This window comes from Notothenia rossii (assembly GCF_949606895.1).
Source record: "Notothenia rossii genome assembly, chromosome: 9".
NCBI lineage: Eukaryota > Metazoa > Chordata > Actinopteri > Perciformes > Nototheniidae > Notothenia > Notothenia rossii.
In genome coordinates, this window is record NC_136907.1 from 27,557,034 (window position 1) to 27,583,146 (window position 26,113).

Sequence of the window (26,113 nt, forward strand, 5' to 3'; positions counted from 1 at the left end):
AATGCTGCCCCACAATGTCTTGCAGCCGCAGCATTTGCGTCACACAACAGTCGGCTGTTCACGGAAACAAACGATTATGACGGAAAAATTATATCATGAAAGTTACGGTGCTTATTAAGCATTTTAAAACGTATGTGGTAAGTTGCCAAAGTGCTTTGTTTTGAACGTTCATCAGTATTATAATCAAAAAGAGAAATATGAACGTTAGTTTTTACTGAAATGATCAAATAAAGTCAACCTTTCACTGAGCTGTGTGGAGTTTGTTCAACTTTTAAAAGATGTTGGAATGGTGATGTACACAGTGATAGGTGTTAAAGACTAACGTTTATAATAAATACATTTGTATTGATTTTAAGATATTTTCATACAATCATACGTATTGGGATCATTTGTATTAATGTGGACCGGAGGGAGAGGGTGACGAGCATAAATGTCAATTTCCTTTTTTAATTCAATTACAACTTTGGTCATGAAGAATATGTTTCTCCGTTGTCCACGTTCATAAAGCATAAAACAACAGCATCAGAGCACGGTGCAGAGTCTCTAGATGAGTCCCTCGTTTTTATTAAACATCCATGTAGTCCGTTGTATAGAACACTGTAGTTTCGATAGTTTCACCACAGCAGCAGACGCACACAATCACGTCCGCTGGCGCATCATAAACACGTCAGATAGTGAAAGTGCATTCGGATTCTCTAAAGTACCGCAGTCTCTTCTCCTAAGACCTTTTGAATTCTCCTATCCACTATCCCTTAACCCCGTGACGTTTCACTCAGAGGTCAAGGAATAGGAGATAGGGTTAGAACTTAGGAGCTGATTTTTGGATTATCGGAACGCAACCCAGGTGTAGTTCTGCCGGAGAGCACCAGAACACGGCTTCGGCACTTCCAAAAATTGCAGTACATAAGGAGCCGTATAGACTAGGCAGAATTTCAGAAAATGTGCTTATTTAAAGTGCTGAAGGCATTTTGTGTTTATTTATGCTATACAACATTTCTAGGGGTATTAAAGAGCCTGTGACACGAGTTTCCCCCATCATCCAAACTCATCAATTTGAGTAAATATTGTCCCCTTGAAAACCGTTACTGAACTGATTTTGGATATTTGTACTTTGATAACCATTAATCTGCCCTTCAATGTTGACCATTTTCTGGATCTTCTCGGGGATTCTTCAAGCCCCGCCAAATTATGTGTGACGTCATTGCGGGCACAGCGCTCCCAGCTGCACCGTTCAGGATCCCAGCATCTGCATGTAAACGCAGCACGATGGCGCACACAGCAGCAAGCTCAGACAGCGATGACAGTTTAATTTTGAACGTGTCTGAGAGCTCATATGAGGCTGAAGGATCGGTGTATGTTTTATCTGTTAGAAGTTTAGGAATTAGGTGCGTCAATATGGGCGATCATACGGTCATGTAGCCAGTGGTGGACTGGGACTAAAAATCATCCCGGGACTCTCGACCGGCCCACTTCGGTACCACTAGTAAATTGCCAACGCGGGGAGTGGGGGATGTGCTAGTGACTTATCCGACCGGCCCACTCCGGTACCGGCCCATCGGGATTCGTCCCGATGGCCAGTCCGCCACTGCACCCAGCCCAGCCCATGTAAACTGTCAACGGGGGGAGCCTCGCTGCGGGGAAACGGTGGACCTAGTGTCCCGATCGGAGTCGGAATAATAATAATAATAATAATCTGTGCATTTTATCCATTAATTTCCCCAGCATTGTGGTAAAAAAAAAACACACGTTTAATCCATGTTGGTGTACTACAACTACATAAAGCATCGGTTTGTTTTCTCATCAGGAAATGTAGACCGGCTCAAACAAAAGATTTTTAAATCATCATCCTCACGATCATATGTTCGCCGAATTGACATGAAAGCACTAATAAATGTAGTTTCATCCACTTGAGTTTACAAATACAAAAATAATCGATTTGTTTTTATATCACAGCCGACGGGAGGAAATTCATCATCTTCACCACGATAATTTATGTTTATGTTCGCCGAATTTACATGAAAGCACTGACAAATATGAATATACTGTAGTCAACTTCATTAAAACGTTATAACGTACCTAAACTCAGTAATTCACCATTTCTACGCATGACAACACACTTTGTCCGTGTTTGGTTCTCTCGCCGCACAGTGAAGCGTTCCCGCATTGACGTCACTACTACAAAATGAGTCGAAGGAATTTCGCCGCGATGTTCGAAATTATTGATATTTATCGGAACGGTATCGCACCTTCTTTTTTAAACTGACGGTTCAAGATTACTAGTAGCCCAATATTTCATTGCACAACAGTTGTTGGGAGGCTGTCACAGGCTCTTTAAGAGGTGCTGAATCCAAATCTGCTTTATATGAAGCTCAAACATTTCCCAGAATGCCTCAAAATTGAGAAATCCAACACTGCCAGGCTAAAATCTATTTTAGTGCATTACTTTTTGACTAAACAAGGTACAAACTAGAATTAAATGTGTTTTTATATGTTTTCACACATGGAGAATTTAACATACTGTCCTGATTTTAGATCAAATGTGAAAAATTTGCTTGAAATCATACATGTATGGCGAAAAAGGTGGTCATTAGTGATAAATAAGTTGTCAGACTCAACCAGGGCTTGCTTAGAAAGTGTATTAATTTTTATTGGCCACCAAACCATAACTTAAACACGACACGATTAGGCCTACAGTGGAGCAATAGTACCGTCAACAAAGCCCTATAGATGCTTTTATTTGCTCCAATACAGTAAGAACATACTGTATGGGTGGCATTGGAATGTTCAACTCAATAAGAATACAAATCATACTGAAATGGTAAAAACCTCATTCAAGTATCTCATAAAACACCACTATATATTAATGATTACAAAATAATAATAATAATAATAATCATAATCATAATAATAATCATAATGTAAAAATATATTAAAACAACAAATAAACCCAAATTATAGCTCTCAGGCAATGCAGTGTTAACGCAATGAAGAAGGAGTGGGCCTGTTCACATCGCCTTTTTTACATCTGTGAGACTGACCGTTGAGCAGCCCGACCAAGCAAGGAGGTAGAGGCAGAACGTCCAAAATTATAACCCGGTGTGGGCATTTATTAAAACATGAACACATTATTCACAGCCTCAATCCTGCTGCTGCTGTTCACGTGAGCCCAGCCTGCAGCCACCAGGATCTCACACACACTCCCTGTCTCTAACAGACAGGGAAACAGAGCCTAAATACCCACACACACTAATCAGCAATTGGACACAGGTGAGGGGGGAGCAGACAACACAGGGCACCAGGTGCACACAATCCAGCAACAGACATAACGGGAGGGGGAACACTTTTCAAACACAAACATATAACTAAACAGAAGTACACACATACAAACCCAACTAAACGCAGTCACCACTTGAACAAATAATGCCACTTAACGCTATGATGTCTATATATATATTTTTGCACCCGGATTCTTCTTAACCGCTGTCATTCTAGCCTAAGCACTTTCGGCGCTCTCGCTAACTCCCCTATCTTGTCAGGCGGAGCCGAGGACCCGACCAGCACCTGCCAGACGACATTTCAATCAAAACGTTTCAATCCTTTAATAAATACTATCTCAATAATCAGTATAAAATTTGCAAATATCCATGCCAAACGGTACTGTGCAATCACGCTAATAAGTGCTGAGTTACAAGGCCCGAAGCCGTCAGTCCACAGTGAAGGTTATCCCAAATATAACCCGGTGTGGGCATTTATTACAGCATGAACACAATACACACAGCCTCAATCCTGCTGCTGCTGTTCAAGTGGGCACAGCCTGCAGCTACCAGGATCTCACACACACACACCAGCCTAACAAGAAAACAGCACCTAAATACACACACAGACTAACAAGACACAGGTGAGGGGGAAGCAATTAGACACAGGTGGGGGGGAGGAGACAACACAGGGCACCAGGTGCACACAATCCAGCAACAGACATGGGGAAAGGGAACACTTTTCAGAGTAAAACCAGGAAACAGACAAACTAGTTAAATAAATTACATATATTCCCATGCTTCCTGTGCAATGTTTTTAGTGCTATATTACCCGTAACGGAGGCCGAGATCTATGGGCCCAGAGATCACCTCTGTTACAACATCAAACCCTATTGGAAATTGCCAAAAGGCAGGCACTTTTAAAAAGTCTTCTTCAGTGTTCCGGCAGGTGTTGTCATATATCCTGCAGTTGCATGCCTCTATACATTCCATGTGACTCTTTCTGAATAGAATAGAATAGACAAATTATGACCTGTACAAGTACAGGCACATTGAAATACATGTTACAGTTATCCTTACACTTATTGTGTTCCTTTGTTACTTTTTTTCTCAGTTATAGGTTCATAATTATCCGGTTATGGTTTCAACAATCTGTTAACAACAGTCAGCAGTATGCAGTCTGACAGGCTGATATTCTCAACCAGTCTATCATATTTTTACGATCTTGTACACATTGATCACCATCAGCTAATCCTCTATACACATACCTGCAGCTGCAGCATTAGCTGAGGCATCCCTTGGTACACCCACATGAAGTGAACTCCCTGCAGGCTTTAGGCAGAGGTGGCAAAGACAGTAGCCGTGGCACTAACTGACCTTCCTTGTGCATCCATCCCATTTCATCCACTGGAGGAAGATCAGGATGTGGCAGGTGAGCTTGGTTCCAGATTGTCGATTGATAGTGTGAACGTATGATATGAAACTTCACTGCATCTGAGGTTGGTGGCAGAGTCTCTTGTGGACGACCTTTGCAAAACAACTTCACTCTTGCTTTGTTGCATGTATCAACCTCTGGCACACCATACATCTTACAGATACATTTCTCTGTTGATGTCACAATACCTTCTGTGAGAGGGCCCTTCCCAAGGCCAGTAAGATCGGTGTGATGTTGCTCGAACACCTGCCAGGCTGTTTTCTTTCCGTGACCCCGGAACTGAGACACACTATCACAGCCAGCGATGGCATGGAAGGCAAGGAGTGTGTCCACTTGATCATCAGATAATAATTTGCGAATGTCATGTACTGGAAAATACTTTGGATCCTTTGATGTCCCGGGTTTCATGTAGAGATGGGTACATCCGATTCTGTCATGGTGTGCTAAAAGTGGAAGAAGCACGTCTGTGTCACGCGCTGACAACTATTGTGTCCATTGGAGCCTGGATGCAGTGCAAAATCAGATGTGTATCAGCCTCCTCGTGGACAGCCATTAAAGAGGAGACATCAAGATCTGGATTTGATGACTTGACAGTGGTTGCTTCAGCAAGGCTCACAGGCTCATCTTCTGGGCTGTGTTTTATCAGATGGTTTGAGAGTAGTCGAGCGAGATCTGCTTTGTTCTCTTCCAGTGCCATGAAGCTTGACCAGTCTGCTGGAAGTGGAACGGAGTCATTAACGATTTCCCTGCGTACTGGTCGGTGACGCTGTTTACGTTTCCTCCTTTTGCCCTTTTTGATGGATTCGTCATGGTACCTGTCGAAGACTACATCAACCCTCTGGTACTTCTCTCCCATCTTCAACACCGTCTCAGCAAACTTTTTGGCATAGTCGCTAGGGGTGTAACGGTTCACAAACATTTCGGTTCGTTACGTACCTCGGTTTTTAGGTCACGGTTCGGTTCGGTACGTTTTCGGTACAGCAGAAAAAATTATCAAAAAACATAAAATATATATATATATTTTTTTATTATTGTTAAACTATGAATAATGTATTCACTCAAATAAATACAAAATATAATAAAAATAAACATTAAGGTGCAGCATTTTGATGAACTGAAATAATCTGTATTTGAACTTTACTGTACTAGTACTCACAAAACATAAACTATTAGTTTTGGGTTTTTAATTATTATTAAACTGGGAATATTCACTCAAATAAATACAAAATATAATACGATAAACATTAAGGTGCAGCATTTCGATGAACTGCAATAATCTGTATTTGAACTGTACTGTACTAGTACCTAAGCAGCCAGTTTGACATAATGACTTGCTTGTCATTGTATTTTCATGTTTGTTTAAAGAAAAATGAACTTGTCCACATTGCTTGCTGAAAGGGCAGATCTGCTGGCACTAACAATGTCTCCTGCTGTGGAGAACACCCTCTCGCTAGGGACATGGGTAGCAGAGACAGCCAGGTAGCGCTTTGCTAACATGGCAACATAAGGATATTTGGCGTTTGTAATAGCTTTGGCTCTGTCTGAACTTTTTGCGAGTGGTGGAGGCTTAAATGCTAGTGGGAGTTGGGTTTGCACTTCAGTCTTTTTTCTTTTGGTACCGGTGATATTCACGTTCGGGTGATGCCTTTTCAAATGAGTGTGCAAGTTTGATGTATTGCCAGCCGCGTAACCAATTTTAGTTGAAAAATGCAGACAAACCGCTTTGGTTCGGTCCAGCCGTCTTTATCCGTTATCCTTGTACATAACTGCAAAACCCAAATGTTCCCAAACCGGAGACTTCAATGATGCTGGAGGATTTTCGAGCTCAGCTTTATCTGCGTTCGCCATTTCGACAGTTCCTCAAATTACTGACTAAATTTGAACGCATCCCTCTGACCAGCTCTCATAGTATGCCTCTCGTCCAATGAAATGACTTGCTCGCTCTATGACGCGTTGAACCCAATGTGAGCAAATTACCCTGAATGCTGCGACGCAGCACCTGCGATTACTTCCAAAGAGTTGTACTTCGGTACACACGTGTACCGAACCAAAGGGTTACCGTTACACCCCTAATAGTCGCCAAATGTTTTAGTGTCAGGCGGCTTCCCAAGTGCCATTACAAGTGCTTGGCCATCAATAGCCAGGCAGCTGGGTTCCTGAAGGGGCACATCTGCAGGCGTTTGGACATGTTTTGTCAGTATATTTGCTAAAACAGACTTGTTGGTGGAATGTAGACTGCCGTTAGTTGCGGCCAGAGATGGCGGGATGGGCATGAGTTCATGCTGGAGGACATTTTCCAGGTCTACTTTACGACCTGCTCTGTAAGCTGTAACTAGCCTTTGTAGAATCTGCCTGTCCACTTTGATGGTGTTTTTCTTGTTCTTGGAAAGTTGCACGACTTCATACAAACAGGCAAATGTCTTGGCTTTGTTCTTTCAAATGGGTGACTTCAGTCCCAAGTGCTGGTCACTAGCTGGAGGTTCACACAGACGTTTGTCCACAAACACTTTCATTTGTGCCTGTCCAAGGTGTTCTGCACCAAGCAGAGATTCTTGAATCTCCGGTGTGAACACGTCCTTGTTGATTATGTTCTTGAGTGTGTCCCCACCATCTTGAAACACACAGTGCTCTTTCAATGATACACATATTTTGCTTTCATCCCCGTCATCTCTCTCCATTCTACTCTTTGTGCACTCAGTGTGTGTGTACTCATCGTCTTTATCATCTGTTGTCAGTCTCAGCATTGCTTTTGAAGAAGCTATGACTGTTCTCAGATTATACAACAATGTCCATCTACTGAGGGATGTTGCTATCCTGGTGGTGCCCACTAAGCCTCCACTCTTTTTTCCTGTAGCGTTGGCCACTCAGTACTTTGATCTGCTGAAACCTGATTGAAGCGTCGATCACTGCGTTTCACCACAAAGTTGCCTTTCCGAAACTCGAGGAGGATTTCTGGTGGGAGAGCAGACATCTCAGCCAGGCACACAGTACTCCATCTGGCGTTGTTTATATGATCGTTCCTGAAGAAGAAGGGCAGCATATACGTTTGAAAGCATACAGGTGGAGATCCCACAATCCATCACGTTGCGCTCTTGTGAAGCAGAGTATGATGCTGACCATAGTCATGTAGTCCCACCAGAATGCGGCATTCGGGTCATCAACTGCAAGCGAAGCAGCAAACTCTTTCATGGGCTGCTGAAATCTGTCTGTAGTCAGTTTGTCGACCATCTGCGCGATGTGGTCAGCGTCTACGGATTGGCAGAGATCTGAGAGTTCAGCTCTCAGTTTAACATCAACCTCGTCCAGATATGTGTAAAGCTGTGGGAGCAGTAGCTGCCAAAGAGCCTGTAGGGTAAGTTTGTGGCTCCTTCTGGCACGTGCATACCCCTTTCCTGCCATGACATGCTGAGCAGCATTTGCTCCCAGTAGATCACACTTGACCCATAGCTCGCTCAGGCCAGAATCAACCATGTGTTGTCCTATCACACCCAGGAAGTTCATGGCAATGTGAAGGCCTCCAAGGCAAGGGATAAGCACGTCCTTGTATGCTTCTACTGACCACTTTAGTTCTAGCAACTTCGGATAAAGTGCCTCGTCCACTGTCAGTATGATATGCTGTTGTTCCATTGATATGGAGATATGAAGCATTCACTTGACAACTGTGATCAGTGTATCGAGTTCAGATGCAGGAGCCTGGATGATAGGTAGGTAGCCTACTGTAGTTTTCTCTGGGTTGACTGTGCTTGCCTTTTGATTGTTCAATATCCAGGAAGGCATTGGTTTTTTAGATGTCCTGGACATGAAGAAGGCCATGTCTGTAGCTTGTGCTTTCTGTGCTGCGGGACATTGTTCAGATGACTGTGTGAAACAGTCTTCTGCTAGTACACCGCTGAATGGGCGCTCTGTGATTCATCTTTTTGGTTTGGTTTTTTGGTTTTGTGGGTGGAGGGGCAATAGTGGGGAAGGCAAAGGTTCCATCACAGCAAATTTGAAACATTTAACCTCAAAACAATATACAAAGTAAGTAAAAGTAGCCTGATAATAATAATAATAATAATAATAGCTGAGTAATTATTCATAGTTAAAAACTACTATTTTTGCAATATATATGAGATCTAAGCAGTTTATTCACATTACATCTCAAATCTGAATATGGCATCAGATTGCCCATGTAGGAGAACTTACAAAAGCACATTTAATTCAAGTTTGTACCTTGTTTAGTCAAAAAGATATACTTAAAATAGATTTCAGGCTGGTGCTGGCAGCCATGTTGGATTTCACAATTTTGAGGCATTTTGGGACATTTTTGAGCTTCATATACAGCAGATTTGGATCCAGCACCCCTTAATACCCCAGAAATGTCGTATAGCATAAATAAACACAAAATGCCTTCTGGGTTCTGATTTTGTGAAAATTGATCCTGTCTAGTACACTTCCCGCAGTTCCTGCGTGGCTGTGTCTTTAGCTGAAAGCCCAGTGGCGATCTGTTCATCTGTCATACTGATCATATAGTCAATAACTTTGTTGTTATTAGCATCTGGTTAGCTAACTATGCTAACGAATATAAGAAGCTTTTTCTTCAACTAGTGAGGTAAAGGCACATCTTCATATGATCGTTATAGTTTTTAAAAAAACAAGAGAATGAAGTAAGTAAAGGTATAAAATACTATATGACAGTAAAAATAAGTTGTTATTAACAAACAAGAATACAGTTTGAAAGGGGAGTGATTTGTAAGATATCCATAAAGGAAAATAAATCTGCATACAGTTCTGTTTCATATGGATGTTGAGAGATGTATCCACAGATCTCCTAATGTTGCTCTCAAAGTGCACCAGATTGATGCATTTAACTTCAAAAAAGTCTTCCCAGGGGAGCATGCCCCGGACCCCCCTAGAGGAGGTTAGGTCCCCCCCACTTAAATCATGTCCACATGGATAGGAAACTAAATACATTTGCACACATCTTGTGTGCATATGTTTCTGTTTTGGTGGTCATGCCACAACCGTGCACGTGCATGCATGCAAGAGTCATGGTAAGATATCTGGATTAAGAGGTTGCTTTTTCTTTTCACAGCATGAAAGAAAGGCGAAATTAATGTGTTGTGATTTTAGTATTTTTAAGCAGAGGTCAATAATTTATACGGCCCTCGGAGGATGTGGAAAAAATTGAAATGGCCCTTGAGAGGAAAAAGGCCCCCCACCCCTGATATAGATCAATGTCGTGTATCCTTGCTGGTGTACAGGTCTGGTCGCCTGCTGTGTACTTTATTGATTAGTTTGAAACAACATTTCTGCTGGATAATAGTAAACCCAGAAATATGCTATATCTTTCTTGATTATGGAAACAACAGGGTTAGGGGTTAGGGTGAGTAACCCTAAACCTAACCTTACATAGACTCAATAACTTCTGTTAGGTCTGAGTAATTGGCCAGAATAATTTATCAGCCTTCCCGACTCCCAAGAAAGTAAAGAAATGCATCAAATCCAATATAAGTTAAGATAACGTAAATTAAACAAAAATGTCACAAATGAGCACGCAACAGCATCACTTCTTTAAAACGCTAATCTCTCAATGCAATCCTACTAATCATCACATACCAGAATAGTGAAATGTTGCAATACTTTATCTAATCTGTACATTCTGTATAATGAACCCTGGCAGCTACCACAGTCATTAACCATTTCATTAAGTCTGTTTCAAACTGTTGAGTTAAAGCAAATAAATGTGACTCCTGAGTTCAGAGTGGAGCTATCCAAAAACATGTCCGACAGAAAAACTCAGTTTAAAGCATCAATTAGTTTGATGGAAGATGTGGCTCAGTGTCAGCTGTTATATATCATGCTGTCTGAGGATGAAAACACATGGAATGATGGATATTGTAAAAAAACTCAACCCATAAATCCAATAAAAAATGTAATAGCTGTTTCTCAGATACTCTCCTTATTCAAATTAGTGTGTGTGACACATGCAGCTACCTTGTACTAGCAGCCTCGTGGTGTGAACGACTTCTCCCTGGGGGCTGAAGGCTCGACATGTGTAAGCTCCACGATCCTCACGGGTGATGGATAGCACTGTCAAACTCCCATCAGACACCTGAACACACACACACACACACACACACACACACACACACACACACACACACACACACACACACACACACACACACACACACACACACACACACACACACACACACACACACACACACACACACACACACACACACACACACACACACACACACTAAAGTACTGAGAGTGCAGGAAATACATTTGTAAGATCAACATTTTATAAAAAAAAAGGATGAATGTATAAGAATTAGTAAGTATTGTAATGTAATATTTAAAAATAATAACATGGAAATGGTGCCCAAGTTTGATAAAAGAATGAATTAACAGAACAGCAGATATTTTACTGTTGGTTGCATGTTTGTGCTGAATGAAAACATATTTTGACTTGAGTCTCATTGATTATAAAACAAATAAGAGATCTCCTGCGTTTTATATTCCTCAAGGTGAACCGTTTTTAGGCCAAATGTTGTAAGATGAGTAATAAACCTGCAGCAGCACTTTTATAATCTATTTTATAACAACTTTGGGAATGTTGTTTGTTTGTTATGAGTTTTAAATAGATTTTGAAAGTGGAGATAGAGAGAGAGAGAAGCAGCGCTGTCTGCTTAGTTGCAATACTGTAGCTTATGCAACTTAGGCCTATACATTGTTTATGTAACTTATGTGCCGGTTTGTCCATTTTTTTTTGTTTTTTTTAAAGAATATTTATATTGCAGAAATGTATTGTACCAACCACATTGGTATAACAAAGCAACCATATTTTCCATTTTCAGCAACAACAAAACAGCGGATTCAGAACATACTAGTACAATTAGGCAGTTGGCGGTTTTAAAACATATCCATGCGCGAGATAACAAGAAATGCAGTATTCATGCTAGAAACAAGAGGGCAGTCCAAGAGAGCACATCAGGACAAAGAAAAGATTCCCATAGCAAATTGAAGAAAAAAAACAACAAGATAAAAGTTACAGGGTTAATATTATTGATCCTTCATCCCACACCTTCATCCTCACCCAGATCTCTTAAAGAGCATCTTGCAGGTTTTTATTTTTTCTACATTTATGCTTAAACTTGCTTGAAAATTACAATTAAAAAAGTGAATGCAGGATTTGATATGTTTTACGAGACATAAGGGCATGAATTCAGAGGGAAAGGAGCAATTTTGAGCTCTGCTCTTAAAAACGGCTTTTTTTTAAGGTCATACGTCAAACGCGTCATATTACATCACACAGGGGACACATCTCCGCTCTCTGACCGCGGGTATAGTGGAGTTGCGTTGAGTTGAGCGGTTGTGTTTTAAGGAGCTGTTATTTTTCGGTAGTTTTACATTGTATTTCACCTTTTGTAATCATGGTGCAGTATTGTGTTTGTGCAGGTTGCACAAATACCAGCCTGTCAGGACATCTACACATTTATTCACAGGTGTCTTTAACCTGGAAGTTGCTCTTTAAGTGTCTCATCACTGGAGCCCAGGCCTTATCAAACACTCTCCCCCTTCTTGCATTCTTGAATCTAAGTTTCTCCAGGTAGAGGATCTCACCCAACTCCCTCAGCCACATCTCGAACAAAGGCACAGCATCAGACTTCCATAACCTCAGAATACGTTTTTTAGCCAAAAAAGTACCCAAAAACACCGGCCATTTGTCACTGCCGTAGTTCAGATCAGTGTCACTCGTGGACCCCAGAATGGCCACAAGGGGATCAGGCTTCAATTGCTTGTCAAATGCTTTTGAATAAAAATCAAATACAGAAGTCCAGAATGAGTGGAGGTTGGGGCATGTCCAGAATTGGTGTGTAAGGGTGCCAGGTTGATTTTTACCTTTGTTACATAATGCTGATACGCTGGAATACATCTTGTTTACTTGTGTGCAACCTATGTACAACTTTAAATTGTATCAGATTTAATCTAACATTTACTGAGCACCGGTGAATATTCCTAAAACATGTTTCCCAACATTCCTCAGTGATCGGCATACCCAATTCTGTCTCCCACTCAGTTCTATACTTTTCTTTGCTTACTACTTCCTGACTAAGAAGTGTCTGGTATAGGGTTGACACTGCTCCTTTACATCCTGGTCTAACATTAATTATCTCTTGAAGTGCCCGATGCTGTGGCATATCTGGAAATGTAGCTATATGAGACCTCATAAAGCTCCGGATCTGTAGATATCGAAAAAAGTGTGAGGCTGGGAGATCTTATTTGTTCCTCAATTGTTCGAAGGACATCAAGTGGCCCCCCTGGTACAAGTCCTTCAAGCACTCCACTCCCTTCTCCTTCCAGCGAGCAAACGCGTTATCCACTCTGACCGGTTTAAAGGCGTGGTTGCCACAGATTGGGCTGTCTATGTACACAGTTGGGGCTTTCAAGTATGTTTTAATTTGTTTCCATATTTTAAGAGAATTGTGTACCAGAAAGTTCCCTGCATATAGTAATTTATTAGTCTTAACTGGGCTATTCAGGGGGGCTGGGAGAGAAGTTCCGAGACAGGCCGGCCGCTCCATGGAAAGCCAGGCTGGAGTGTCCTCCTCAGTGCCCTCAGTGAGGGTACCACTTCTCCAGAAAGCCAGAATGTTTAAATGTGCTGCCCAGTAATAACATCTAACATTTGGTAAAGCAAACCCTCCCTCATATTTAGCTTTACAAAGGTGTTTTTTGCCGATACGCACCACTTTATATTGCCAGATGAAGGCGGTTAGAATAGAGTCTAATTTCTTAAAATAGCTTTGCGGTATACAAGATGGGATTGAGTGGAAAAGATATGTAAAACGTGGGAGAACCACCATCTTAACTGCGTTTACTCTCCCAACCAGTGACAGAGGGAGAGTTTTCCAGAAGTCTATGTTCTGCTTAAGCTGGGTTATTTTCAGTTTCCAGTTCTCCTCAAGTAACCGTTCGGGTTTTCTGGTGACTGTCACCCCCAGGTAAGTGAACCTGTCCTCGGCTATCTTAAAGGGCACATATTTCAGTGTGGAGCTGTTCTGGTTCAAGTACACTGGCATTAATTCACTCTTATCCCAGTTTATTTGAAACCCCGAGAAGGAGCCAAAATGGTTAAACAGCTCCATAATTGAGGGCATAGATTCCTGTGGTTTTGACACATAGGCTACAGTATAGCAAAATGTCATCCGCATATAATGACAGTTGATGTTTCTGCCCTTTAATGGAGACAGGTGATATTCCGGGATGCCGCCGTATACTTGTGGCTAGTGGCTCTATGGCTAAAGCAAATAAAAAAGGTGAGAGCGGATCTCCCTGTCCAAGGTATAGTGGGAACTGGGGGGAGATATTCTGGTTAGTGATCACACTAGCTGTGGGATGAGCATACAAAATCCGTATCCAGTCAATGAACATCTTCCCAAAGCCAAATGTCTCTAGGGACAAATACATATATGGCCACTCGACCTGGTCAAAGGCCTTCTGAGCGTCCACTGAAATCACAACTGTCTCTGTATTGTGCTCAGCATATAGTATGTTAAATAGGCGTCGTAGGTTGGAATAGATATGCCCAGCGCCTGAAGGATTATTTGAATTATTTGAAGGATTAAAGTAACGGGGTATGACAGGAAAGTAAAATCTGGTATATTCATTTTGGTGTCACCTTATATATGTTCATGTGTGTTAAATTTGAAGGGACAAAGTATCCTTTCCTCCCCCAATATATTGAGGTGAAAGGCCAAGGCTCTGGAATGTTTCCCTCGTAAAAAAAGGGTGTGTGTGACACAATCTTGTAGCAGATGTGTATGTGTTTTCATTGAAGTAAATATAAATGCTACATGATTACTGGTCAACTATACCTCTGTTCTTATTCTTTCATGTGTGGGTACTAAATGGCTACAAACATTGTGGAGAAATTAGCTTAAACATCTTTCATTACTCTATATGAAATGGAAGCAGTTTTTTATGACAGGGACGAGAGAGGTGGGGGAGGGACGCATTCCAGGAGTTTCAGCATGTCAATTGTCAGGGGAATCGACTTGTTTTCAATAGAGGTGTGTGGTTAGTTACTTTGTGTTAATAATAGCAGTATGTGTAAAGGAAGCTGGAAATATACAATGTGAAACCTTTTATTTGAAGTAAAGATGTGAACAATAGCTCAAACAAATGGAAGGGCCATAGGTAAGCCTGTGAGAAGTTTGACTATTTGAAAAGCATCTCTAATACTGCTTAAGAGCATAGGTAATGTGTTCCTCGTTGTTATTGATATGAAAGTAATTAACATGTATTACGTATATTTAGCCAACTATAACAACTATATCTTAAAACATACTTTTAACTTGTGTGTGGCAGTCAGGAGGCGGGAAGATGGACACAGGGACCAAGGGCCATAAAGGAGATGTGTGTGTGCTGGCTACAAGCTGCTGTGTCGCACTGATTGGGTGCGACAGGCCATGTGTTGGTCTCTGCCAATAAGATGACCTCTGGGGGAAAGCACGTACACCTCCTCCTCCTGTGTTTTAGTATGAAAGACTGTGTTTTCCTTTGGTTCGCGCTCTTGTTTTTCACCAGCCGTTCCTGAGACCTGTCTCACACACGTGGTAGAACCTGAGCCCGGAGTACTCTGCAGAGTGCTTCGTGATTTCTTTGTATTTGTATCGTTACTGTATATCATTAAAGCAGGATTATTGTTTAACTTGTATTCTGGTGTTTCTTAATCCCTCTCTTCTCCCGAATTCACCCAGCTTGTCAAACGACACGCGGAGACGAGGTTGGTTTTCAACATCCTCTAAATCTCCAACAAATGGTGAACCCGACGTTTCTGAGTGGGGTGTTTTCGGGGAAGAGACCACCAGCGGCAAGCGGACGGAATAGTCCAGGGCTAAACATCTCGGCCTCTTCTGACAACTACAAACAGAGCTCTGTACAATAGGCTACCAGGTGAGCAGACACGATTTAATTCGAAACCTGTGATTTGACCATATTCCAAATTTTAGGGTTGTCAGACGAAGTTTACAGTGTTTTTTAACGATGCAAATGCGTGTTTTAGTTGTTAAAACCGAATATTGAGTTTCGGCAGGCCAGAAGGGTATTAAAGTCCCTGGCTTGGAAGTGGAGGTATAAGAGTCCCCACAGTTAAAATCGGATATCAAGTTCCGACAGGCCAGAAGGGTATTAAAGTCCCTGGCTTGGAAGTGGTGGTATTGAGTCCCCACAGTTAGACTGTCTAAGAGTAGTCAGTTGGTTGTATTAAGTCTCCATATAAGACTGACCCAAAATAACGAATCCACAGCTCGACGGGGCTGGAGAGGAGTTATTTGTTATAAGTGATCCAAAGGAGAGTAACGCAAACTTCAGAAAGTCATTCTGAAGTGACCAGGCCTCACTATATCCTTTGGTGTGTTGTGAATATTTACTGGTAACAAGGACAGTAAGTCAGATCAATAGATATGAAGTCTGTGAATATTTACTGGTAACAGAAACAGCCTAAGTCAGATGAATAGATACGAAGTCATAATGAAGGGAACATTTTAACGAGAGGAGCGTGAGTTGAGAGCTTACGAGGACAGTGGGTTCAAGCAAAAAAAAAATTGAATAAAAGGATAACAGAAGTGTTAATTGTTGAAAGAAGCCCCCCTTTTCCAGAGGAGAGGCTGAGAGCTACAGCAGGGGAGAGAGAAGGGGGTGTCAGTATTTGTCTGTGAGAGTTCCCCCACCCTTTTTCCTCTCGAGAGCAGCAGCAGCAGCCCGGAGTGTGTCTGCTTGCTTTTTTCTCTAGTGATCTGAAGTTGGAGTGAAATACATAGAAAATTAACAGATCAAGGTGTGATTTGAAGTGGAAGATATATTGAAATAAATAAGAAACAATGGTTTGCTGCTATTTAAATATAGTCTTTGAGAACTGATTGATACCGTTGCATTGCGTTGTGAATTTCATGGTATTTGTCATTAACAAAGGATTGTACTTAATTATATTCCAAGGGGAAAATTATATTAAATACAGGAACAAAAGAGTAGAAAGTAAAGAGAAGATTTTTGTGAGTTCGTCAGAGGGAATCTGTTAATGTTTAAGCATGACAGAGGTCCTGCACGAGGTTTTACTCCAGCCATCTCACACGGTTACACAAAGGGGTGATTTATGAGAAACTTGTGGTCAGGAGAAATGAGATGTTTTGGAGAGTAGACAGAGAGAGAGAGAAAAGTAAGGTTGTTGCTAAAATATAGAGAGTAAAAGTTATATAAAGTTAACTACTATTCGGGAGAATGTCATATTGTTGAATGAGTAACCTAAAATAAGTGAAGATGGTGAAATAGTTTGATTAAGGATACAACCGGTAACTACTGATTAAATACACAGTGATGGTGTACATGAACATTGAGAGTAGATTAAGTTGTTTTGTTCTTCATGCTTTTCATCAGAAGTCATTTGAATTGTTATTATTTTTAAGTCGTGTTGTTTTGTGTTATATTTCTAGACTATAATGTACCCACATGCATGTGGTTTCTTTGTCCCAGTTCATTTTAAAGTCAGCCGCCTCATGGCTAAATCTATTTGACCCCATGAGGTCAAGAGTCATTCTGTTAGACCACCATCTTGTGAAAGACAAATCATTGTTCTTTTGTCTCATTTTGAATTAGAAAAGAGTTCATTTTGCTAGATCAATTTATCTATAAATGTTGTAGTGGGAGTTTTGTGTTTGCTAACATTTTTAGGAACGACAACACTAGGAGATGAGTAAACTCAAGAATCCGTGGAGTGTAAATACATTAAGAAAAACACATTTTTATACTCTAACTTTTTGCACATCATAGACAAGGTATTTAGACAATATAAATAAATATTCACCAAAAGTAATAAGTAAAATGGAAAGTAGACATGGGCCTACACTTGAGTCAAAGTATATTACTGTGATCTGATCAGTGTGCTCTGCAGGTTTACTATTGTTCTAAGTAACAGTGGGATTTAAAATATTGGAGAAAGTATGGAGATGTTCTTTCGTAGTGTGTGAAATATGTAATGCTTGAAACAGGTATTTCAATTTATGGAAGAAAATGGTTTCCTGAAAGACTCAGGTTGGGTAGATATGTAACAATGGATGAAACAATTTATAGAGGGAGTTTTTGTAATATCATTAGTAGACATTAATGGTGTTGTTTAGATGGCATTTAGCAACTAAGACATATAGTATGATTAGAAAGAGACAGAGTGGAAAGGGTTGGATTGATTCAATCTCAGTGTGCTAGATTTCTTATGGATAAGGCGTCCCGGGACCTGGACTCCCCCTCTGAGTTAGAAAGGCTACGACCCCGTCCCTCCAAGCAGACAAAAGACCCAACCCAAAAGGAGGCTCCTCCTTCTCCATCAAACAGACAGAGAAGCGGAGCTGAACCGTCTCCACCTGAGGCATCCAGAACCAAACCGCTTGCTGACATACAGAAATACTCTCATCAGTCCCTCAGACAGGGCATGAAGCTGAGCCACGAGATTTGGCACAGGAGCAGAGTGGGGGACATGAGAGCAGAATCCGCCCTCCATGAAGCAGCAGAGAGGCTGTAAAGGGGAGATGAAATGCAAAGCAGTGCAAGAACAGTGGCATGATGTGGGCTGCAGATGTGACTGGGCCAACAGCTGCCTAAAACAGTTACAGCGGATGGATTCAAGAGCTGATGGACTGAAGAGAAGACAGAATCAGAGGAGTTGGCATAGTCGATTTGAAGTGAGGAGGTCGGGGTCACGGCTTGAGACAACCAGGGGAGGAGAAAAGGAGAACGGGAATGAGTGAGTTTACACATAAACACACTTATTCACAAAACGCGCATAGAAGACACCACATTTAAAGAACTTGAATTGACTTGATAAATAAGTAAAGATAAAAAGAGGTATTAACCATGAATTAATCGATTGGTAAATTCAAAATAGCAGTAAAGAGGAAACTATTAATGTAAAATGAGAAGATCATCCTAAAAACACACTGAGGGTTAAAGGGGGAGACATGAGGGAAATATGCACTACACTTTAAGCAGGGGGTGTTTTGGAGTAGCACAGTGTAGAACCATATTCTTCAATCTTTCCATCATATTAATAAATTATTCTTCAAGAGATTTTTATTCATGTGTGAATAAAGCAGTGATCTCATTTATTACAATATTGATTTCACCATTGTGGCATAGTTATTACCATAGGAGGGCTTTAGGATGGAAACTGTTTTTAATCCTTGATAGAGTAAAGGGTGATGGTTGCATGTTCGGACACCCAGGGTTCCACACACTGCTAAAGAGTTTAACATTGTTCTTAAGTAGACCGGAATTGAAGATAAATGAGTATAATGAGCTATGAAATGCAGAGCTACACAGATCCTAGTGATGTTTTGACTTAAGATAATAGTTATGTACACAAGTTTCTGAATTAGATTTCTTAGACATTTTAATACTACTTAGTTGTAAATAAATTGCAGTAGTAGTAGTACTATTATGAAGTGAGTTTTGTACCAAGTTGCAGGAAATGTGGGAAGCAGCCGTCCCGATGACAAGTTAGAGATATCTGACTTAAGGTGGTAATCGTGAATTGATAAATGATGGCGCTCCATATATGACTGATTTTTGTAGACAGAGGATACTGGCCTTTGCTGAAATATCAAAGTCTCTGCAGAGCACGACACATGGCCAATGAAACTGAGACCAAATGACCTTTGACCCTGACTGACAGTGTGACTTGAGAAAAGCACTATCAATGACAGACTCTGGGGCTGACCAAACTTGACTTTACAACCTGACAGTGTGGGTGTGAATGAATTTCTGCATGTGATCAGTGTAACTGCATGATTCTAAAACAATAACTAACCGAGCATGTCTTTGGACTAATACATTATTTTGGAGCTCCATGGGAAACACAGGTTTCCTACAATTCCACGCATTTGGAAAAATGCACATGTGACCCGTTTCTAATTGCCACAGGAGTTGGCGGTTTGCAAATGTAAAACTCAAACTAAAATCTAAAGATTCTGTTTCTTTTAGGACTGCCAGCTGGAAATGAACACTTATTTTCCCTGGAGTGTTTATTGTGAAAAGTGATGGATATACTTTTGTGAATGATGTTTGGTATTTTCTTATAACCACTGGTTACCTGAAGGTTTTCTTCCCATACAGGATTTTATTACACATGTTTACATGTGTAAAAAGGGGGAGTGTGGGATATTTTCATTTAGGGACTGGAAGAAACCTGCCGCCCCAACTCAGATGTTCAATCTGACCATTGATTGACAGTTTTAGATTTAACCTGCTCCATATCTGGGGATAAGATACTGTTTGATGAATGTTGACATGTTTCTAATATTGATTGAGTTATAACAGGTAACACAGATGCAGAATCAGTGGCCAAGGGGCTACTGAGAGAGGTAATTCCAGGATGAGAATGAGAAGGTGAACTGTGATAATGAAAACAATTTTGTAATATTTCAACAGGTATTAAAGTAACTGAGGTTTGAAATGTAGAAAGAACATATTACAGCTAAGTTAAAACATAGTAATGTAATGAGATAGAATTTAATTTAGACAACATCTTGTAACTAGCCTGGTAAAGAAGTAAAAGCCATAGACTGTTTAGATCATTATGGGGATGTACATTTAATTTAAAGTCATAATGGAAAGACAGTTGATGACAGTATGTTGGATTTCTGTATTCATTTTTCAGCTTGATAATATCCAAGCACTGACAGGTAGAAGCAGTCTCGCCTGGAAATTATTCACTTTGTCAGTATCATGATTTTAGTTGTTTTTAATCCATAACATTAGTTTGTTCCATTACCAGAAACATTAGCAGTTCATATTATATTTATATTTTAAATGGGATCTCAAGGATTTCATTTATAATAACACAGATGCTTGTCAGGAATTCAGAGCTATTGAGATATGTTATTTAGTTCACCTGAAGATGTTGGGGTTTATTTTGTTGACACAGGCCAAGTATTAGAATTCTGAAGTGGCCTACCAGTGGTGGGTCAAACACCTGAGGGCCCAGAAGCACTGAGCGTAGACTTGAGGGGTGGGTATCAGATTTCTCCACACAGGTTGCTGACGCCAAAAGGGGGACCCGAGGAGCAGGAGGCCGACACAGCGGAGTTCGTCTGGCTGAAGGTCGTCAGGCCTACGTGACTCAACCCCAGGTTCTCCGGCCTCTACAGAGTGACCCAGAGGACATCTCATGCCGTCCGCCGAGGAGCAAAGGGGGACATCTGGTACTACTGGAGCCAGTGTGCGGCGAGGAACACTCCGGCTAGGACCTTGGAGGACATCAGGATGGACCTGGCTATCGTCAACGCGGACATCCCTACAGCAGACGACTTGGAAGGAGGCGTCAGCGGGCTGGGGGACTTCTCGAGGCAGCAGAGGAGTCTACTTCTCTCTGATCAGATTAATCAGTTCCACCTTTGAAGGAAAGGCCGCATCTCCCCCTCCCTATCAGCTGCCCTTGTTGGCGTATTCCGCTGAGGGGGGGGGGGGGGGGGCCCTGATGATTCAACAACACGCAAGGATGCTGCTGTCTGGCACTCAGGCTCTCACTCTGATAGTTTCTTCACTGTCATTGGAGGTTGTTTTCTGTTCTCAAAGGTTTAATGAAGAGGGACAGACACAGTATCAAAGAATGACAGTAGTTTGTTTCAAATGTCTTATGTGTGTTGGTCTCGTTAATGCGAGACCAAAAAGGGGGAATTGAAGGATTATTTGAATTATTTGAAGGATTAAAGTAACGGGGTATGACAGGAAAGTAAAATCTGGTATATTCATTTTGGTGTCACCTTATATATGTTCATGTGTGTTAAATTTGAAGGGACAAAGTATCCTTTCCTCCCCCAATATATTGAGGTGAAAGGCCAAGGCTCTGGAATGTTTCCCTCGTAAAAAAAGGGTGTGTGTGACACAATCTTGTAGCAGATGTGTATGTGTTTTCATTGAAGTAAATATAAATGCTACATGATTACTGGTCAACTATACCTCTGTTCTTATTCTTTCATGTGTGGGTACTAAATGGCTACAAACATTGTGGAGAAATTAGCTTAAACATCTTTCATTACTCTATATGAAATGGAAGCAGTTTTTTATGACAGGGACGAGAGAGGTGGGGGAGGGACGCATTCCAGGAGTTTCAGCATGTCAATTGTCAGGGGAATCGACTTGTTTTCAATAGAGGTGTGTGGTTAGTTACTTTGTGTTAATAATAGCAGTATGTGTAAAGGAAGCTGGAAATATACAATGTGAAACCTTTTATTTGAAGTAAAGATGTGAACAATAGCTCAAACAAATGGAAGGGCCATAGGTAAGCCTGTGAGAAGTTTGACTATTTGAAAAGCATCTCTAATACTGCTTAAGAGCATAGGTAATGTGTTCCTCGTTGTTATTGATATGAAAGTAATTAACATGTATTACGTATATTTAGCCAACTATAACAACTATATCTTAAAACATACTTTTAACTTGTGTGTGGCAGTCAGGAGGCGGGAAGATGGACACAGGGACCAAGGGCCATAAAGGAGATGTGTGTGTGCTGGCTACAAGCTGCTGTGTCGCACTGATTGGGTGCGACAGGCCATGTGTTGGTCTCTGCCAATAAGATGACCTCTGGGGGAAAGCACGTACACCTCCTCCTCCTGTGTTTTAGTATGAAAGACTGTGTTTTCCTTTGGTTCGCGCTCTTGTTTTTCACCAGCCGTTCCTGAGACCTGTCTCACACACGTGGTAGAACCTGAGCCCGGAGTACTCTGCAGAGTGCTTCGTGATTTCTTTGTATTTGTATCGTTACTGTATATCATTAAAGCAGGATTATTGTTTAACTTGTATTCTGGTGTTTCTTAATCCCTCTCTTCTCCCGAATTCACCCAGCTTGTCAAACGACACGCGGAGACGAGGTTGGTTTTCAACATCCTCTAAATCTCCAACACGCCGTATAGACTGAGAGTTATGTCATCTCCGTTCACTCCAATGGACCACTTTTTTACAGCAATGGCCGATCGTGGAGCCTCTCAATCGTTCCCCAGAAGTTAGCGCCAAGGCTAGCAGCGCAGTAGAGTTGTAGCATAATAGACCGTTCGTGACGGACTTTTGAAAGGTAAGAAGAAGTTTAAAGATTTATATTGCGGATATTATCAGTACATCTGATTCAAATTAACATGTGTATTAAAGGATGTCAGTGGATTATCCCTAAACTAGTAGATTTAGGGAACGTTTACAGATAACAGATAAAGCTACCGGATCAAGTTAGCAGCACACGTTGAACAGCCTTTTAATTGTAAATTCCGTTCTCTTAATGTCATTTCGTCCAACATTGTTGAATTAGAGAAGAGGGGCTTATAAACGGGATTGTATGCGGGGGTGGAGGGAGTTAAATATTAGATAAATATAAAGTTTGGTGCGTGTAAGAGTGAGTGTTTTTAGCAGAGCCATATTGTGTCCTTGTGATTATGTTGATTATTACCTGTCTGTATAATGTTCCAGCTCAGCTTATTCTGGATTGATGTCAAAGGGAGAGGGACTTAAGTGAGAGTGAAAACACAAGGTAAGTTTAATACTACTGTTTTAATATAAGTAAGCATACTAAACATGTATTCTATCACTGTATTATATAAGTAATCTTTTTAGTAACCTACTGTATGGCAGGTGGAGGGGCAGTGATGTTACAGGTGGAGGAGCAAGACTGCAAACTCACAAGACAGAGAAATCAAAGTTTGTTCTCCAGAGAAGAGGTTGATTTCACTTCAATTTTTTATTTCATATTTTCTAAAGATGTAGAAATGGCACAAAAAAAACTTGAGAGGTGTAACCAAGACAACTGTAACAACATGAGTAGAGAGCCACCAAGGTTTTTCAAGTCTCCCTCTCACTCCATTTTGCCAACCCAAACTTCCAGGTACATGACGGGACACCTTGCTTGTTTTTGTTGTTTGCGCTCCTCTGGCTGGGTGCTGGTAGGTGGAGGGCAGTGATGTTACGGGTGGAGGGGCAGTGATGTTACGGGTGGAGGGGCAGTGATGTTACGGACATAAGACATGGCACTGTAAATTTTCGAACATTTAAAATATTATACCACTTAAAAATAAGAAATATGACTTTTGTTACTAAGAGTTCATACTTATTATACCTGTGTCACCTTTCACACTATAGCTGTGATCATGAGCTATGGGCTTTGTAGATACAGGTCACGGGGTGAATCGTGGTGCAGGGGCCCTTCTGTTTTTGACCACAGGGCGATGCACGAAGATGGTGGGTACAGCCTCTGCTCTCAGCCTAGTCTTGCCCTTTTTTGTCTTGACAAACTGGTCTGCATCAAAATGTGCCTGCGGAGTGACTTGAGGTTACTTCACACACAGAACAACTCAGTTTTGTCTGCCCACATACATATTCCATAGTGGTTGAATACACAGTATTAGGAAACACTTTATACTTACTGGACATGTTATACTCATTACATACTGTATATAAAATATGACCAAGAATGTGAGACAACTTTATAGAAATTAATATCACATCTGTTACTGATGCCATTTGTCATACTTTGTTAAACTCACAAATAATAAAGTTCCATAACTTCAGTTGGGAACAAAGACCACACCTTATCTCCCCAAGGCAATTTCCCATCCAATAGGTGTGCTATATAGGTGTGTATAACCCTTTCTCCTGTCTGTTACTCCCTCTTTCAGCACAAGAACCAGAGGGGGATTCAATGGAGCCTGAATACCTGCACTGAGACCCTCACCCTGCACCCTGAGTCTCAACTCTGTGTTTTTCAAGCCTTTCCCTGTTTTTTTGTATTAAACAAAACATTAAGCTTTCCCAATGGTGTGGTTTCCGTTTTGTGAAAAAGTGCAAATGCAGTGTTTGTATATAATATCCTCACACATTTTTTTGCTGTTGGTCGTGAAATTGCTCTTGCTGACTTGAGCCAGCCATTTTTTCCTCCGCTCTGTGTCAGTGGAGAAGCCGTACATTCGTACTCCTTTCTCGGAGCGATTTGAGCATCCCCAGGCAGCACAGCAAACCATGGTGGCGACTAGGAGGCAGCACAGCAAACCAGGACAACACGGAGGAAAAGGCACAGACAAACTGCATGATATGCTATTCAATGTTTATTGAATTCCATGTATTTGCAATGGATGTTCCTAAAACAACACATTTAACATCATCATCATGCTGCTGCTGCTGCTGCTAGTCCTTTGATAGTCACCTGTCGGTCTCCTGTCCTTTCTGAAAGCCATAAAGATGACATTAGTCATTTCGATAACTTGTGTCCTCAATTACCATGGGATTACTGAAACTACCATGAATTTAAGAAAATGGTAGAAATTAATCTAATCTGAATTTTGAAGCATTCCTTTAGATCCCCTCCCTCTAAATATATCAATAAACATTAGAAAGTGTTGCTCCTGACTACCATACAAGTTTAAGAAGATAATATGGGTTTTAAAGAATTCAAAGCTATAAATAAACAGCAACAGGCTCTTTAACCAAGGCACTGTTAGCCTAACATGTAAACTAGTTGTTCACACTAATCCTAATATTATCACTTAATATTAGCAAATTCTATTTTATTTTTTAAAACATATTGATGTAAATACATACACATGTCAATTTGTTGTATAGATATTGCAAATCAAAACCTTTATTCACTAATAATTACCAAAAGTCGAAGTTCTATCTCCTGTTATCAATGCATTCACATTGCCCGCCATGAACTTCCGGGGAACGATTCTCGTCTGCATGAACCACGTGACGATAACCGTTTTTGGACTTCCGCTGTCGTAACTCTTCTATCTATACGGCGCTGGATATGCCTATTGGGAATAAAGCCTGTTTGATCGGGGTGTACAATCGTCTGGATATAAAGCTTCAATCGGTTAGCTAGAATTTTGCTAATCAACTTTGTTTCATTAGGGATCAGTGACACAGGTCTGTAAGATGAGGCTTCCAGCTCATTCCGGCCCTTTTTCAAGATCAATTAAATATTTGCATTATAGAGCGTTTGAGGCATTCGGCCATTTGACGCTGCATGTTTAAACATACGCAGAAGCAGTGGGGATAGTTCCTTAGAGAAGCACTTGTAAAATTCTATAGTGAATTCGTCAGGGCCAGGTGCCTTATTATTTGGAGATTCACTAATTGCTTTTATTATCTCTTCCATAGAGATGTCTTTGTCTAGATCCGCTATTGCTTCACCGTTGAGATGAGGCAAGTTCAGCTCAGAGAGAAATGACTTAATTGCATCTGTGTCCCGATTACCATTGGACTTATACAGATTTGAATAGAATTCCATGAAACGTGCATTTATTTCTTTAGGGTCAGTGAGGACCGTGCCCATGTCTGATTTTATTCTCAGAATTGCCCAGGAGGCTTGTGCCTGTCTCAGCTGTCGTGCCAGCAATTTCTG

The 26,113-nt window shown here is 41.0% G+C and overlaps 1 protein-coding gene and 1 long non-coding RNA gene across 7 annotated transcripts in view; one reads left to right on the top strand and one right to left on the bottom strand.

Annotated features, from left to right (window-relative positions):
• The window catches only part of igsf9bb (immunoglobulin superfamily, member 9Bb), a 196,905-nt gene that overhangs the window by 79,311 nt on the left and 91,481 nt on the right, over positions 1–26,113 (bottom strand). For all 6 annotated transcript variants that reach the window (XM_079647624.1, XM_079647621.1, XM_079647623.1 and 3 more), the window contains exon 5: positions 10,666–10,783. In XM_079647624.1, the coding sequence (XP_079503750.1) occupies positions 10,666–10,783 (118 nt within the window). The remainder of the gene's footprint in view (positions 1–10,665; positions 10,784–26,113) is intronic.
• LOC307017818 lies at positions 22,738–24,521 on the top strand. Its single transcript, XR_013802264.1, has 4 exons — positions 22,738–22,801; positions 23,188–23,248; positions 23,332–23,952; positions 24,390–24,521. It is a non-coding gene; the product is annotated as an uncharacterized lncRNA (long non-coding RNA).